The 17927-nt window shown below is 37.8% G+C and overlaps 2 protein-coding genes across 5 annotated transcripts in view; both read left to right on the top strand.

The window, feature by feature from the left end:
- Window positions 1-1041: 1041 nt before the first annotated feature.
- Window positions 1042-2536, top strand: LOC112162732 (transmembrane protein 250). Of its 4 annotated transcripts, none has more exons than XM_036214587.1 (2): window positions 1042-1081; window positions 1432-2536. In XM_036214587.1, exon 2 carries the CDS (start codon window positions 1557-1559, stop codon window positions 1974-1976), a length of 420 nt encoding a protein of 139 aa, XP_036070480.1. In that variant the 5' UTR covers window positions 1042-1081; window positions 1432-1556; the 3' UTR covers window positions 1977-2536. The 4 variants fall into 4 exon arrangements, with proteins under 4 accessions (XP_036070480.1, XP_024154370.1, XP_024154371.1 ...); XM_024298602.2 differs by having other exon boundaries at window positions 1048-1185; XM_024298603.2 differs by having other exon boundaries at window positions 1058-1120.
- Window positions 2537-5048: 2512 nt separating this feature from the next.
- LOC112163233 (nucleus accumbens-associated protein 2) overlaps window positions 5049-17927 on the top strand; it is a 30102-nt gene continuing 17223 nt past the window's right edge. Inside the window, exon 1 of the mRNA XM_024299529.2 lies at window positions 5049-5604. The gene's annotated coding sequence lies outside the window, so the exon portion shown is untranslated. The remainder of the gene's footprint in view (window positions 5605-17927) is intronic.

The following is a 17927-nucleotide window of genomic DNA, read 5'->3' as shown; positions in this document are numbered from 1 at the left end:
ATTATTACTGATAGTTTTTAATTTTTTCTTAAGTTATTTTTTGAATTAGTGGAACTAATCCACATTTACTTTGAATATAAGAAAGATGAATAAATCTATAAAACGCAATCAACCTTTTCACTTTGAATGAGCTTGTGGAACTGTAATAGTTGACTGGTACATCCACAATATGTCAGACTTTGAATTTAAAATTCCTTCAGATGTACACATAAAATAAATTATATATATGCTAGTACCTTAAAAACCTACTTTCTATGACTAATATGATATTTTTATATTTCAACAGCACCCAGTTATATTCCACTTTTGAAACAATATTCTCATAATGAGGAATGGATTCATATCCCACTTCTGACACCATTTTTATAAGTGGACAAAGTTGGTGTAAAAAGAAATCTGGCAAACCACAGAAAAAATAGCAAACTTTCAACTGCTTTAGCTGGTCAGATGCATTTATTTGGTCACATAACAACCAGGGAAGGCCTCTTGGGGCCATTTTCAAAACTCCCTTACATAGACAGCAACACTTTTTATAAACTTTCCTACAGCAAATCAGACCGGAACATAAGAAAGAGAGATAATGAGAAATCAGATACTGTGAAACAAGGCAGGAAAACAAAGACATAAAGAAAAAAATTTGAATGAGATAACAATAAATTTAAATTTAAACATTAAAACGGAAATAATGAAGAAAAAAACAAAATGCAAAACATTTAGCATCCCCATATTCTTCGTCATGTTGTAGTTAATTTTCATTCTTAAATGAATATTATTTTATTAATTTACAAGCATTTATACTGATCATTTAACTGCCTTTATTGTAAAAATAATAATAATAAAATAAAATAAAGTAACAAAGACAGATAGGTAAGTAGTTTGTTGGATTAAAACAATGGGATGAAGGACCTACTTATTCTCTTCTCATTGTTTTTTCCCCCGTCTGTTTCGTTTCCTTTTTCTGTTTCAGAATGAAAAAAGGAAAAAAAAACCTAATTAGCGGCACTTCCCCTTTAATTCTGTGGCGAATGACGTCACTGCGCTCAACCGGTTTGTTTTGCGACAACACACTCACCGGTTTACGGTATTTCAATCTAAGCTAACTGCATCGTCTAAAGAGGGGGTAAAAAAAGAAGAAAACTATCTTTTTCAGCGAATACTTCATTCTGCTGTTGATGAAACACTAAAGTAATTCCTATGTGTTAAAATTTTACAACTGCGTTTGTGAAATACGCCGTGTTGCTACACGTAAGAGCCGTGTTTATTTATTTGAAATATTTTGTGTTTAAAATAGTGTGTATTTTAGCTAAACCCGTGTAGATTCATTTATGCTAATTAGGTGCTCTTTTTTATTATTCGAAGAAGCCGTTTTTGGGTGCCGCATCTGTGGAAAAAACACATTATTATTATTTGTATGTGTGTGTCTTTAAACAGAAGCTGGACTTCACGTCAGGATCCTCTAACTCAGAAAACTAGATGACGCTGAACGCCTCGCCTGGAGCCTCCTTTCCCGCGGACCCCAGCACCCGCGCGCCGTGCAGAGCTGCAGTCGCCCCTCCATGCCTGTGATCCCCATCCCACGGCGCGTGCGCAGCTTCCATGGGCCCCACACCACCTGCATGCACTCGGCCTGCGGGTCGACGCACACGTCCAAGCTAGTGCGCACCAAGTACAACAACTTCGACCTGTACCTGCGCTCGCGCTGCATGTACAGCTTCCTGCGCTTCCTGCTGTACTTCGGCTGCAGCCTGCTGACCTCTCTGCTCTGGGTGTCGCTCTCCGCCCTCTTCTTCGCGCAGTACGTCAGCGTCCGCGTCCTGCTGCGGCTGCAGTACAAACTGTCCGTCATTCTGCTCCTGCTGGGGCACCAGCGCCTGGACTTCGGGGTTTTCAACGACCTCATCATCTACAGCATGCAGATCACCATGTTTCTGGTGGGGGGGCTCGGCTGGTGCTTTATGGTGTTTGTGGACATGTAGCTGAGTGTATCAAACAATGCACACCTGTAGCAGAACGCGTGGGACTATTTTTCCAATCAAGAAAAGTTGTGTTTTATAATGTCTTTTATTTTGAAGGGAGATGAACACCCTTTGACATAATACCCAATTTCTGTCATTTCATGATTTGTTGAGTAAAAACCTATCAAAAGCGAATCAATCAGAACATGATCCGTTTTAGATAAAGAAGGGACCAGCAATATTCTTTATTTATTTGTTTCGTGCTATTGTTCACACATTTTTGATGGAGTAAACATTGTTTACAGTCAGACAAACTCGTTGTGGCATCATGACTGATGTGTTGTTAGTTTTCGTGCCAACAACTACTTAATTTGCACTCAAAGCAGCAAAATGTGGATGTGGATACAATGTTATGTAAGTATGTATTCATATCAGACATAAAAGTGAATTATGAGGATAATGTAAGCAAGCTGGGATGTTTAGATGTTCAGTTTGTGGGAGGAGGAGTCTGAGTGTCACACTGACATTTTTGTAATGTTGTTTGATACATTTTCGACCCATAAACAGTTTAAAACGCATAACTGGGTGTTTCACTGTGTGATCCAACAGCCGTGATGGCATGCCTCGAGCGGTGTCATAAGAGTGTGTAATAGTTCATCGGCAGCAGCTTTGGGTCAAGTGTTTCGTCAGTCGCTCTTCACATGGTTCCAGAGAGCTTGCTCTGACAGACTTCTCTGTTTAGCTTCCTCCAGCACGCAAACGTGGGCCATAACGAGACCCCGCTCTTTCTGCCAAGCATAACAATGGCCGTGGCTGTGTCCCAATCACCTTATATAGTCGCATTTTCACTTGGCATGATCGGAGCTTAAAGGAACTTCACCGAGTTACAGGATGAAATGTGGATTTTAACACTAGTTTGTTCCTGTATGTGAGACATTTTCTTGTTTATTGTCCTTGGAACAATAAGCAAATGAGGCTCCAAACAAAAGTGCCAGGTTTAGATCTGAACTTTTGACACTGTAGCTGGTGGGCTGCCTGAGACATGCTTGTGGCCTGTATATGGCCTCAGACTGGAAATGGATAATCGCGGCAACAATAAGCTTTTGTTCTGAGGATAAACAGACCATATGCCTGATATTTCTGAGCCGGGGCTGATCTGACTGCCCACTCGGCCCAAAAGACAACTGAAGACTGTTTTTGTGATGTCAAAAAAAAAAGTACAGTGGACGAGTCAATGACTGTCCATTTTCATTTCTCCTTTTTAGTTTCCAAAGCTGAAACAAAGCGCCTTGTGTAAATGACTTGGCTGTTTTATTAACCAACAGTAGTTGAACTATTAACCTCACTTTTACCGAGAATCATAAAACCTAAAATTTGCACATGTGCAGTCTAAAACAGAGAAATGTAAGAGTTTAACAACATAATTTTGAGTTTAGTTATATGTTAGCAACATTTCTGCTGTACGTGTGATCAAAACTGATAAACTTTTATCATTTAACCCCATTAAATGAATATGGGTGCAGCTCTTGCAGGTAATAGAACAAATAAGAACAATAACTTTGTCAATAAAAAATTACATATATATTTCAAACCTCTTATTTTTACACAACAATGATAAGGTATCACACGCACTCTTGTAAACCAGCTGCTCCCATTTACACCAATAACTTGTTATCTCCATTTTACAGCTGCTTCATGTGAGTATGAATCATGTTGGTTGCATGTGAATGACTTAATTATATATTAGCTACATGGTTGCTGCCCCTTTGTCCTGCAAATACTATTACAATTCTAATAGTTTTAGATATAAATGAGTACATAGTTTTGTGTTTGCCACGTTGATTAGCTGTCTCAGTTTGATTTGCTGGTAGTAGGATGTCTCAATTACATTTTTACTAAATTGTATCAAAGGTAAAGTATTATAACTGTCTAGATAAGTAGTCAATAAATAAATATTACCTGGAATGGAAGTGACTATTTCAAAAATCTTTGATAGATGTATCTTCACTGGATTAGATGTTCTGGAAACTACTATAATATTGTTAATTAGCCAAAAATGTATTTAAAGTCCTCCTCCAATCATCTTTTGATCTATTGTAAAAGCAGTATTTTAATTATGATTATGACATGTACATTGGATTGCTGACTCTACTGGATTTTCCCATGCTCCATATATGTTCTTGTCGTGTATATTGTCTATTTCTTCCATCTTTTTATGAAAAGTTCTTCTTTTATTTTATAATTCAGATTATTTACTTATTTATTCACTTTTAACCAACATAATCGTGTTTATATAGGTGATTTTCAAACAAAACTGCAGTTGCTAGATCAATTTTCAATACTACTTTCAATACTACTGCTTTTTAAAAACTATCTAGTAGTGGATCCATCAGAAAGAAGTAGATTACAGTTTGTAACAACTACATGGTTTTCCAAATCAAAAATTTTCATCTCATCCTGATTCACCACTATTTTAGTGAGGAAATACTCCAGAATATAATATAAATGTTCTTCCACCATGTAAAAAAAAATCCCACAAGAACGTTAAAAACACAATTTTCATTGGTATTTAACCTGAATGTTACTGTATGCTTTCACTGTCACTATAGATGATGTTATCTTGTGAAACGATCCCCACAAACCTCAATCACCAGTAATGTAAACCCACTGCCGACACCAGAATAACCTCCATTGGATAGATAGATAGATAGATAGATAGATAGATAGATAGATAGATAGATAGATAGATAGATAGATAGATAGATAGATAGATAGATAGATAGATAGATAGATAGTACTTTTCGAGTTTTACTTTATTTTCATTTACATTGAACATATTTTTAAATTAATAATACATAGAAACATTCATTAAAAACTACTTTATTAATAAAAAATAAATAAAATCGGACACACCACCAGTAGTTGGCGCTTGTAAACACACATGCTGTCATCACAGGAGGACATGTGAGATACCCTCACATGTACAATGTTCGGGATCTCAAGTACTCCCACCCCTCCTCCTCCCTGTCGTCCTACTTATAGTTCTAAATAAAGGTCATTATGTCTGAATAAGTCAGAACAATAATGCAGAGTCGAACCCACGCAGACCAGGATGGATTTTTTTCTCCTTTTTTGAGGCGCATGTACACCTTTAAGCTCAGCGCAGAGTGCAGCGAGTTCATGTGTCCGTAAAGGCGCACGCCGCGATCACAGTCCACTCTCGGTGCGACGTCGGGCCGCGCAGCAGCACGCAGAGGCGGCAGCAGCCAGCCAGCCAGCCAGCCTGACAGCTCCCGGCCCGTCTGTGTCTTTAAAGGCGAACTCCAGCAACGCGGAATGGTGCATGATGTCAGAAAGCTCGCATTCCGCGTCCTGTTCGCGTGAGCCGCGTTTTACTTCCTGCACAGGGACAGAGAAACACAGAGTGGGATAAGCGAGATGGGGGGACGAGCGGCCAAGACAGGACTGAAGTGATAGAGCGAGCCAGCGGACGAAAAGGGAAGGCGGGGAGGGGGGAAGAACCGTGGCCTGCTTTCAAAAGAAACAGAAAAAGAGAGAGCGAAAGACAGCCCAGAAAGTTTATAGATCATCCGATCAGCCTCCTCTTCGCCAGCTGATCGCCGCATTCTATGGACCAGCGACATATCGGGTAAGTATATCCTCCTCTGGCTTCATATTTACTGCGCCTGGTTTGTATGACGCATAGGTTTTGCCATGCATTACTCCATCGCTTCTCTCAATTTATGGAGCACGTTTACCCTTCCCCGTCATTTTTTTTCTTTCTCCCAATGAACTGTATTCCCAACTTAGTTTTTGAGTCTTAAACTTTAATGAGGATGTGATGTTATTACTTTATAGCTACAATCCTATATGGGATGATGTTGGCCCGCCCTTTAACTACAGGAAACAATGTTGTCATTAGTTTCAACTGTATTACTGTCTGCATGTGACATGAGGGAAAAGCAAACAAACTCCACCTATTGTGGATCCATTGTTTTACTGGAGGGCTTCAATAGTAAAGTATCATTAACATTTCACTTTTAGAGGGAAAAATCACATTGGATTATATTTGAGCTGAGCTGGAGCACACAAAAATGTAAGGGAATCTCATCATGTATGCACTTTTTGTGACTCACTAAATCTAAAAGACTTTAACCCTATAAGCAGTGCCCACCCCTTTCTCCTGTGTGTACATGACTGCAATGTGTGGCTAACCAGCAAGCAGTTTGTGGCAGTTTCCTTCATTTCCTGTCACTGTTCTTCCCCCAACACACTTTTTTTTCTCTCTTACTGTTTCAATATCGTCATTTTTGGCATACTGTAGGTCAGTTGAATTTGTCTCTTCAAGTTTTTGTTTTATGGTTTCTGTCTGATCTTTGTCATGTGATGAAATGCGGATGTTCAGCATCTCAGCCCCCAGCCGGTTTTTCACAGGTGTAAAATTGAAAGTGAACCCTCTTGGGTTCGTTGAGATTCTGTTTACTCATTTGCACTTCAGGTTCCAGGTATGTTTTACTAGGCATTCAAGCTATAGGCGTGCCAGTTTGCCCTGAAGCAAGACTGTCTGTTTTGGAGGTGTTTTATAACACTTACAAGGAATTCAGTTCATGGTATTCTGGGTGTGTGGATTTTTTAAAGGAAGTTTTAACATGAAACTCAAGCCTTTTCACGCCACTCATCCTTGGAGGTCAACCAAAAGGTTTTGATGGCTTTCAGCAGCTGTATATGTCTGGGTGAGCGTGTGTTTGTCTGCGTGTTTGCTGGGGTGCAGTTGAGTGTGTCGGAGAGTGTGTTAGCGTGTGTCCTGGGATGCCCTTCCTCCATAGGCCCCCTCAACTGTACCACATTCCACGAGGGGGCCCAGGGCTGTGAGCGAGGGTGGGAGTGTCAAGGAGAGAACGCCATAACACAGACTGTAATTGATGTGGACAGTGACCAAAAAAAATAACACCTGGAAAAATCTTTATTTAAGGATATAAATCAATTTTTTATTTCAGTTGGGTTAAACAAAATGCTGTTTAAGTAAAATTATGTTGAGGTAATTTTACATATCACTTGATTTTTCATTTAAGTGTGTGATAAAATCACCAGTTAATTTCCATGAAATGTTTTCATTCTCTCTGGAATTTGAAAAATCGGAACTAGTTCTTCTTAGAAAAGTGGCCACAAGTATTTAGCAAAACATTTTAATAAAAAATGATTTATCATGTTTTAATGCTTCATCTACCTGCTGTGCGTGAAATCATTTAACATGAAAATGTCTCAAAAACCCTTTAGTAATACGAAAGAAAATCTACTTTTTTACTGTTTTATAAATGTTAAGGCCCCCTTTTTGCTGAGGTACAGTCGTGACCCAAATAAAATACTTTTTGACACCAGCCAACACCCCCTCCTCTACATTATCTTGCCCACTCTCCACTTCAGCACATTTATCAACGCCAACGTGCAGTATGTAGTGTCATAATAGAGAAGTTACTGAGCTGCTACCCACCACGTTTGTTTGCACTAAACTTATCATGCATCCCCCACTTGATCACATACAGAAAAAAATACAAATTCCTCGGATTACCATAAAAACATTCAACAATCATTTAATTTTTCTTGAATTTTTTTAAATAAACAAGAATATGCGGTACGTTTTTATGTTGACTAAAAATACAAGTAGTTATTAGAGGTATAAGAACTATTTTTATCAATACTGCAGCTTTGTTTACTCTGTGTGTGCGTGCGAATTCAGCATTTACAATAGCCTTTTCTCCTTATACGCATGTATATTTGTGCCGGGCGTGTGTTTATGCATGGACTATTATGAGTCATGCCTGAGGGCATGCGATACAGGGCACCAGTCATACATCCCATTCTCAAACAATAGCTACTCTTTCTAGGTATTGCAGAGCCAGTTCGAGGTAAACCTTGGAGGGATAAAAACCTGCTCAGACTGGTGTGTCCAGGCATGTTCGTTGCTTTTCGTGGAACAGGAACTCAAACAGTTCAGGATAATTGTAATGAAAAATCCTTCTTTTCAACGTTGGGTAAGAGAATTCCTGAAATGATATACATCAGGTAAGTCTGCAGTCTCAATGCTTTTCATAGAAAAAGCGTTTTTTTTTTCGTGTAAAGTGCAACTGGATAAACAGGTACTACAGAGTGGAACAGTTTGAACACACAAAAAAACAGTCTAAAATAACCTTCAGAGAAAAACATGTTTTTAGTCTTGTCAGCCATGTGTCATGAAATGTATTAAACCACCAAAACAATGAAAGAGTAAATTTATTTGTTCCACTAGTACTATTAAATGATCGTCCGCAAATCTGAGCACTACTAAGATGTGACAATTACCAACCAATTTGAAGCTTGCCACTCAACACTGTCAACAATTATTAAGGATTTAAAACACTCAAGGCTGTTACCGGCCTTTTTTTGAGGCGGCGTCGCAGTAATTCAACACCAAGGTCACAACTTTTAGAACTGATAGAAGCTGACGAAAGCCCAAATGCTGCAACCCAGGCTCTACTAGTTCTAGTTAACATGTCAAGACCGATGAGGAAATTAATCCAATTTGTTTGGGAAATTTACCAGGAAAAAGAAAAACACAGTGGATCCGGGGTGACACAATGGTGTTTGATTTGCAGTCTTACGTCTTTGGTCATTTCCTGTCATTGAGCTGAGTACTTCTTTCTGATAAAGACCCCGTGCACAGAAAACAAATCAAAGCCACTAAAAACAAGCAAAGAAATGAAAGTGTCAAAATGGCCTAGTTTCAGTCTAGACTTCAACCAGACTGAAATTCTCCAGGACTTTTTTACTGCGCATAAACAAATATGCCCAAAGTCAACACACTAAAGCAACATTACAAAGAGCAGTGAGTCAGAAATCCTCCACAATAATATGTACTTTTATAGGTCAATGTACGTGTTATAGAATGATGGAGGGTATCTGTTTTCCCTCCTTTTTAATGGGAGCAGAATCTGCTATAAAATCTTAGAATTGATGTGTAGTACTTTATTATCCACAAGGCTGCAAAACTGTAATGTGAGGCTAAGTTTTTAGACTCTACCTTAGAAGTAACACATGATTTTTTAAATCCAAAATAAATAATTTCTTAGCCTTTAGGCAACTGTCTGATGAGCTGCTACTGGTGAATTTGCTAGAAATGCAGAAGATATGAGGACGATCGAGAGAGTTGTAGTAACCAGCTCCCTAAAATAACAGAAATTATGTCTTTGTTGTGTGAAATAAGGCTTATTTTTTATAATGAATTAAAGAAAAAAGAATTTGTACAGCATATCTTGTAACTCCATTTGGTGAGGTGGTATTTATCCCCTTCTGTATCTTCATACTGGATTGAGGATAGTTTCTTGCCTCACTCCCAACTCATCATATATGGACGTATGGTTCGGCCCCCCTCCGCGTCACTTTTCTTGTTTTGGGTGTCCTCAACTCATTGTTTTTTGACATTCTGGCTGTTCGTTTTTCTTTGTGTTGGCTGTTCCCATTAAATGCTGGACACAGAACTGGAACTAGGTTAGGATACCAGTACCAGGTTAGGATTAGGGTACTGGTCCAGTCCGAGACCCGAGGATTGGGGAACCTTGACTAACATGTGCATCTTTTCCCTGTCTGTGGCCTGGTACCAAGTGGCCCTCAGACCAGTACTGGGTCGCAACCTGGAGGTCGAGGACCCCTGGTTTTATGGAAATAGTCAAAACGTCAAAAAACGACAACTTGGGGACACCCAAAACCTGAAAAGGGGGACTAAAGCATAGGTCCATATGTGACAAACTGGGAGTGAGTGTGTATTGGGCCTACACAAAGTGGTCAAGAGTTTTTTTTTTTTTTTTGTACATCACAGGTTTTACTTTTTTATTCTGAGTTATGGCTTTACTGACTGTTTAAGATTCTTCAAAAGTCTGTGTAGGCGAGTTCTTTATCTTTTGCTCAACTTCAGCACTGCCCATTGAAAAACAAGCAATGTTTACAGCACTATCTGTGCCAAAGTTTCAACAAAGTGTAGAAAAGTAAGAAGAGCTGTGTGTCAGCATTTCTAAAAATCTAAAAATCTTCCTTTTTGGTCACTAACAAAACAAAATAAAAACAAACAGTTTTAGGGCTAAAATAGGTTTTGCAAGTTTTCAATTTGAATTCTTCTCATCTAAACTATTTTTGTGTGTGGACATCTAGTTATACCCATTAAATGCAGTTTATGCCAGTTCTCAAACTATTTGCTTTGAGTGTGAAATAGGAACACACGTGTTTCTAATTTGCACATTTTAAATGTCAAATTACATTTGTGTGATTTAGCATTTGTGATTTAAACATAAAATCCCATGTGTGCGACTGTCAAACTTCATGTAGGACTTCTTAAATATGTGTGAGAAACACAAAACACATATGCATATCGTATAGTAGTAGTCTTACTTGATCTTTCTCACGGTTAAATTACCATACGTTTGAAGAAGCTTTCTAATCAGTGATAACCAATACCTCTTCCTCTTTTTGGAGATATTGAAACTTTTTCAAAACATTTCGAAATAACTTCCAAAAACATTTCTTGTTTTCCATTTAAGTCTCATTTTCTATACTATTAGTTATGGTGAGAAAATAAAACTATGTATTATGTTTTTTCACTACACTTTTGCATTTTAATGATCCACTTTGCTTGTGTCAGTGTTGGCATGTTCAAACACCTCAAAAATGCAGCCTGCACACATTTTTAGTGACGACCTGAGGGTCAATTGGGGTTTCGGGTCTTTGATCTTCGTACACTCCATTTAACTGAGCTTGATCAGTTTGTGTGTAGTTCTTCCTGACTCTCCCCTCTTGCTGCAGAACCACCCAGAGGCTTTTTCAGCACTGGTGGCTCTTCTTACCAAACACCTCTCTGTTTTCAAGGTGCCTGAATGCATGACTCTCAACAGGCCTTGCAGTCCTTCTCTCTGAATGGCTCAAGCTGCTCATAATATTTGGCTTTCTTCCACTTGTGGGCCTCCACTTTCCGATCCCACCAGGATACTGCAAGTTCCGGCATCACTGTGTGCTTTGCTGAGTCCAATACCAAGACCAAATGTGGTCTCGGTGACATCAGTGCTATGCGTCCTAAAAATTGAAGTCCGCATGCATGTCAGTCTGAGGCTGCGAGTAGCAAATTAGTAAAGGGTTCTATGTTCTAGATAGGGCTCAAGCCTTTCACTTGTCTTCAAAGTGCATTTTTGATGGACTTAAGAGAACGCTGACTGAATCTGAAACTTAATTCTTGCTAGTTCTAACTTGTTCAGTTTTTTTCTTGGTGATCTTCCAGTAACATGCATAGTCTCAACTGAGCCATGCTTCGTGTTTATTTCATTAGTCCTACTGCTTCCTATTTATGTTCTATATGTTATCATATGGCTGAAAGTCCCACCGTTCCCAATTCCTACTCAGCTTTTCTTCAACCTGATCCAGAGTTTCTTATGACAGCCACTTCTTTCCTGTTCTCATCATGACACCTGTTGAGGAGATCCGACTGTCCACAGAGTCCCTATTAAGTAACACCTTCCTGACTCTTGTGGCTGTAAACTCCTTGGTCAGGCCAAAGGACACTACAAGTTGTTTATGTGGCCATATAAGGCAATTACACCTGGACTACCTGTCAGCCAGCCTCATGTGCAGGTATGGACAGGTGGCTAGGCACTACATTAATCTATGTGTAACATAACTCACAGTTTTTGCATTTTTTATATATATCTAGACAGTTTAAGTATTTTTTTCATAGCCTATTACTTTAAACAGACCACATATTTGTCTTTTCTAAGACTGGAACTCTTTTCAACAATTCAACATCTACATCAAAAATATAATTTTCCTTTGCCCAGATTTGCATGTTTCCCTCTCTTTGGACACCATGCAAATGTTTTGACATGCCCCTCTGGTGGTATTTTTCACAGAACACTTGTAACAAATCACTTAATGTATCAAAGGAGAGTGAGATTTTTTTTTTTTCTGTCCTCTGTGCTGGAACACTGTGTGCGCATATTTGTCTTTTATTATTTATTTATTGATTGATTTCTTTTTGAACTCTTTTTGAACAAGTCCGCATAAAGAAAGAAAGAAAGAGATGTCCATCGAAACAGGATACAATTCCACAGATGTATTTTATTCAAATGTAGCTGTCATTCACTGGTCACACAAGTTTATGCTGAATCCAGAAAAAAAGGTGGAAATGTGCAAAGGTCGATGAGAGAGCAAAATAAATAAATAAAAGTTGGCAGAAGCTTTTTGGAATCTTGAAGCGTATTTGGGCTGCGTCGGCATGCTGTGTGCTTTTCAGGAAGACTTCTAGGAATTTAGATAATGAACAGTCAACATGGCATGTTCGCAGAACAATTCCACATTAGATCTTAAAGCTCACGTGCTTCTCTTTTTCTCAGAACTGACCACCCCCCCCACACACCACCCTTCATGGCAAATAACTAGCAGCGAAGTCTCATGTTTCTTGTGTTTGTACTGTACTTGCACTTGACAAGGAGCTTTCACAAACTGACAATTGGGCAGAATTACTGCGCGAGTTTGTGCCAGTGTGCTCGTGTGTACGTGAGTCTCACTCTCCCACTCTGTCTCAGAGATTTCTTGTAAGTGACATGTTTGGCTGTTGGCTTATAGCCTAGCCAAGATCACATGGCTTGAATGTCGTGCATGCCGGTGTTGTGCGAGTATGTGAGCAGAAGCCTGCGATTGTGCATGTTTGTGCCGGAGTTAAAAAAAAAAAAGAAAGAAAAGAAAAGGGAGCATGTGCGCTTTTGATCATTCCAAGTATTTTCAGCTTGAATAGAAGCACGTAGTCATGGCAGAGAATTACAGGATACTTAGAATCATGACAAAGACACGTTGCACAGACAGTCATGAGATTGAACCCTCAAATGTGATGGAAAATTTAATTTTGTTTACTCAATAGTAGTTCATGGAAGTATTTGGCAGTATTTGTGGCACAAGTCCATTAAAAATAATCAGTACATTCAGCATTGGAGAGATGCTATATTTATCAGTAATATATTGTGTAAAAAAAATGTTTAATAGATTCATTTTTTTGTTCTAACTTTTCAAAGTCCCACTCCAACTATATTTTTTTTCTATTGTAAAATTGTTCTCAGTGGTTTTTTAACTTTGATTATGTCATTCTTAGCCAAAATCAAAACACCTGTGTCATTTTTTTTAAGACATATTTTCTTTAGAGCAGCAGGAGTTCATTAACAATTTGCCTCTGGGTTGTTGGCGGGACTGTTGGCACAGAAGTTCGCCTTGGCTAATTTCCCATCAACCCTTTGTTTACACTCTCTCCTGCTAGCTTATAGCACGTCACAAGGCCAAGCTAACTTTAGCGTGGCAAAGAAACTACGCCTATCTAGGATAGTTGCTGAGTCACAACCCAAAACTTTTGTTAAAACCACTGTTTTTTTCTGCTCCTGATCACAACAAAATTTAAATAAGAACTCAGAAATGCAGTTTTAATCTTAAATTATGTAAACTTAAAAAAAAACTACGTATTTCATGTTAAATTAATGCAAAAAACACTATTTTTCATTTAAGTGGGTGTTTGATAGAATTCGATAATCTGAACAGGTTGTTGAAACTTAAGAAATTAATATTTAATTTTTTTATATAGTTTTCTTACTCTTGAATAAACAAATATACACATTTAGCTTACAAATGAACTTATACAATCACAAAAATATTCAAAAAAAGTACCCACACATAAAAAGAAGTGACAGAGAGCAACATAGATTATATTTATATTCTGTTTTTTATGCTCTTTTGCTTCATGCTGTGCAAAATTGCTGGAAATGGCATGCCTTGCTTCAGACTTCTTTGAGTAAACAAAGCCTGGTAATCACCACATAAGATAATAACTAAGGAAAGCAGATAGCCTGACTCCTCCTCAGTGATGATGACCTCTCTTTTATGTGCTCTTCGTGTCTTAAAGACCTAGCAGAGAGCTGGTAGGGGCCAGCGGAAAAAGTGAGGAATCTGAGGCGGGTAGCTTTCACAAGGCAGCCCACCCGACCACCTTCATATTACATAAGCTGGTGTGTTAGCTAAAATTGCTACGGTATTTGTTTTCACACGCACACACAAACAGAACGTAAATTTGGTCAAACTTTGCTTTTTTCAGAGATGGAAATTAAAATTACACTGATTTTTATTGGTTATTAATTTTTTAAGATATTTTTATTTCAGTTTATTTTTCAATGGTATATGAGAGAAGCTGTTATGTAATAAAGATCATACAGCAGCGGCCTCCAGCCGTCTAAGCGAATAAAATGAATCACTTCTTGAAGGGAGGCGCTCCTCTTTAATGTCAATGCGTTTGGTAATTTGGGGAATTTTGCACATGTTGTAGCAATCATTAAATACTCATCTGCAACCGAGTAACTCAAATTTGGAGTGATCTTTTATTTATTTTATTATTTTTTTGCAGTCTGCTTACTTAAATCTGACCTTAGACAGAGATAGACAAGCCATGTCAGTGTTTAGCCAGCATGATGCGGTTATCCAAGGTGATATGTTATTTGAGCACATGTGTGGCGCTGACTAGGAAATTCCTTGGTGACAGTTGCGTGTGGATGTTGGAGGTCTTAGAATACATCAGCAGGGCAACAGACTGGACCCAACAAGCGTTTTCACCATAAAACGAGTGGTTTAATGAGCTTCCTTAAGTATGTTTGCTTAAGGTGTTTAAAGGATTTTGTGACCTCAATGATGCTCATTGCCTCTCTATCTGCTTCTATGATAGGCAGAGTGCCAGCATGTCTTTATATGATGTGGAGGCTTTCTAGGAAATTATTTTTTATAGTTGGAAAACTTCCTTATGCAAGAGACGGGCTCATAAGAACTGTTGATTTGATGTGTTTTTTAGCTGATGCAAGTGCCAGTAATGTGAGGGTTCAAATCCCACATCTTCCTGGAATAAAGAGTTTTCCTCGATAGCTGTCCTATTAAATGGGATGTGCTTGCGCTAAGTCAACCTAACTTAGCCAAGCTTAAGAGTACGACTTCATAATTTGTCAGAGGAAGATTTAGGATAGGGCAAATTGGTGTCATATAGTTTTTTTTATTTCCTTTAAGTATAACAGTTGGCAACATTTAAATCCCTAGCCACATAATTTAAGCCTGCCAAGTTGACCACAACAAGCGTCATTTAGTGCATTTTTATGTGGACTATGCTTGTAAAAATGAAAAAAACAAAAAAACAAAAGACAGCTAGATGACTGCAATTTTTTACAATGTATTAGCAAATAGCTGTGGCATGTCTTGGTAACTTGTTTAAGTTTTTAATTTTGTTTGAGTGAGCCCATAAAAAGTTAAAATGCACTCCAACCAAGGTCTCTTGAGGTGTAAAACTGATGCTACAGCTGTGGGTTAATGCTGACAAAATCATTGGAAAGCTGGATTTTTTTTACATTACCGATCCAAATTACTTTATTACCAGGTATTGTTTTCAGATTTTCATTATGAATTGTATGCTTCATTTTGAGCCCCACAGTATTTCCACTTGGATGGTTCGAGTTTACTAAGAGTGAAAGAGCTTTCGGTCATGGTGGGCACGGCTCCATCTGCAAGTCTTTGTCTCGGTGTTTGTGTGTGTTTGGGGATTCCTGTTTGTAGACATTGGGGCAGTGATGCTGAAAAATGTGTCCTCATTTTTATGTCGCACTGGGCTCCTTTGGTAGACATGATGGGCTACCCTGATACCACATGGGAAGATCTTTCACTCTAAAACACCAGTTTGGTTCTATTTCCAAAAAAACATTTTCCTCCTATCATACATTTGTTTACACAATATGTTGTTTATGTTAGTCAAAAGTTAATTTTAATGGTTCTCTTCTCCTTAATCTAGCTTTTAAAATGTGTACATAAATGCCCAGTACCTACATGTTGTCACTGGGATCAGGAGTTTTCTGTCATTATGAAAGTATACAAAATATACATGTATCTCTCAAAAATTCATTTATTTTTAGTACTTTATGTTTTTTTATTGTCTCAGTACCCCCCACACACGCATGTACACACACACTCATGCCCACACATACAGTGAAACATGCGGGTTTGAGGGTTTGAACGGCTGGAAACTCCCCACCAGTCAGCAGAGCCAAAGAGGTTCCTTTGATGAGTCGAAAAGAGTAAACACATACAATTTTTATAAAGTATTTAATTCCCTTGACTGTAACGAAAGATACATTTTGAGATCTAAATGCTGATATTCTATTTTAAGTCACTGTTAAATGGGATTTTTTTTCTCACTTGAAATCAAAATGTTTCATAAACCTGCATATGAAACCAAAATGTTTTTCACATCAAAGCTTCGTTTTTTTATCATTATTTGCTCTAGTCGAGCATCACAAAAAGGAATTTTGTTCCAGTATTTATTTATACGACATGATTGACATTTTTCTTTGTAATTCTTTATAGTTTCAAATGATTAAATTGACTGTTTGAGTTCATAAACCTTTAGTGCTAATGTAAGAGCTGCATTCGAGACAAACCAATCTCCGTTTCTAGGGTCTTTGCTGAGGTACTGTCCCGGCAAGAGGGGAACTTTCTGTCATGTAAATTACCATTGATTATTCCAGACAACTTGAATTTCTAGCGTGCTTGTAGTCCATAATGAAAAGAGTTTCCTTTGATGCTCTCATTAAGTGGGACAAAACTCAAGTTCAAACGTCTACTTTGTTTCCAGATAACTCTGATCTGAGTCAAATGTGAAATTTGTGGATTTCTTTTGGACGTTTAGCTTAGAGCCCGCATGGCAGATTCATCTGTTTGTGGCTGACTCGACTAAAGGCATTTCTTGTGGAAGAAGTCAAATGTTGCTGCATAAATCTCTGTTATTTGCTGTATCTTCTGAATTTAAAGTGTATTCCGGTTATAGATTAGCTCATTTGCAAGTATCACATCATGTTTGTTCAAAATTTAACAGCTTTTGTCATAAAAGTAAAGAACAATTAGTACAAGTTTAGCTTGAATCAAAAGGAATCTGACACCTTAAAGATGGAAAATAAAGAAAGAAAAGACAAGGGCATTAGAATCTGTGGAATGTATGACAAATGTGTCATGGTTGGCTTGGGCTCATTCAGCAGAACGTTAGCGAGCCCTCCCACACAGCTTTGGTGTGTAGCGTATTCAGAAGACAGAGAAGGTGTGAGATACTTTGAGAAACTGTAAGCTTTGTTCACCAACAAAAAGGCTCCATTCATCGGGTATCATTCCCAACGAAAACGTTGAAACAAAGTTCGCTTATCGGTACATAAAAAGCAAAACTGATTCAAATCAAATTGGTGAAGTGGGGATACTTTGTCAGCATCCCACACTCAAAACTATAGATCATTTGTTTAACCGGTATCGACTTTCTACCATATAAAGGAGGAAGTTAAATTTCTGATGTCTGTTTGGCTTTACTTTTTATAAAAAATAATTTATTTTATTCTTTTTCTTCAAACTTTTTCTACTACTTTATAGCCGACTCCTGATGGAGGGAACGGTACACCGTGCAGCCTGAGCTAGAAAGATTTAACATCCACAATATGCTGACTCAGCTATTTTTTTTATACTTCCAGTTTGAATAATATGTACTATTAATAGTAATAGTAATAGGCATTGGCATTTTATTTTGAAATGTACAAAGTACATTTAAAACTTCCAACACCCAGAAAGCTTTTACTGTAAAATAATTCCTCTTGATGGGATTTAGCATTAAAAGATAGAAATCATGTAATGAGGGTGCAGGTGAATTTTGATTTGGACTAATAAATTGATTTAAATTATGTAAGTGTATTAATGTTTTTGGCATTAATTTGGTTCTTCTGTTTAATTTAAAATGATTTAGTTTTCTATGAAATTCACTTAAAATTTGTATTAAATCTTATTATAGCCAAAAATATATGTTTTTGTCAATGTTGTAAAAAGAGTTACCCAAATATGTGAGTATTATGTTGTTTTGGG

This window comes from Oryzias melastigma, linkage group LG12 (genome assembly GCF_002922805.2).
Source record: "Oryzias melastigma strain HK-1 linkage group LG12, ASM292280v2, whole genome shotgun sequence".
Taxonomy (NCBI): Eukaryota; Metazoa; Chordata; class Actinopteri; order Beloniformes; family Adrianichthyidae; genus Oryzias; species Oryzias melastigma.
Note: the sequence above shows the minus strand (reverse complement) of the source record. Positions and strands in the feature narration are given on the sequence as shown.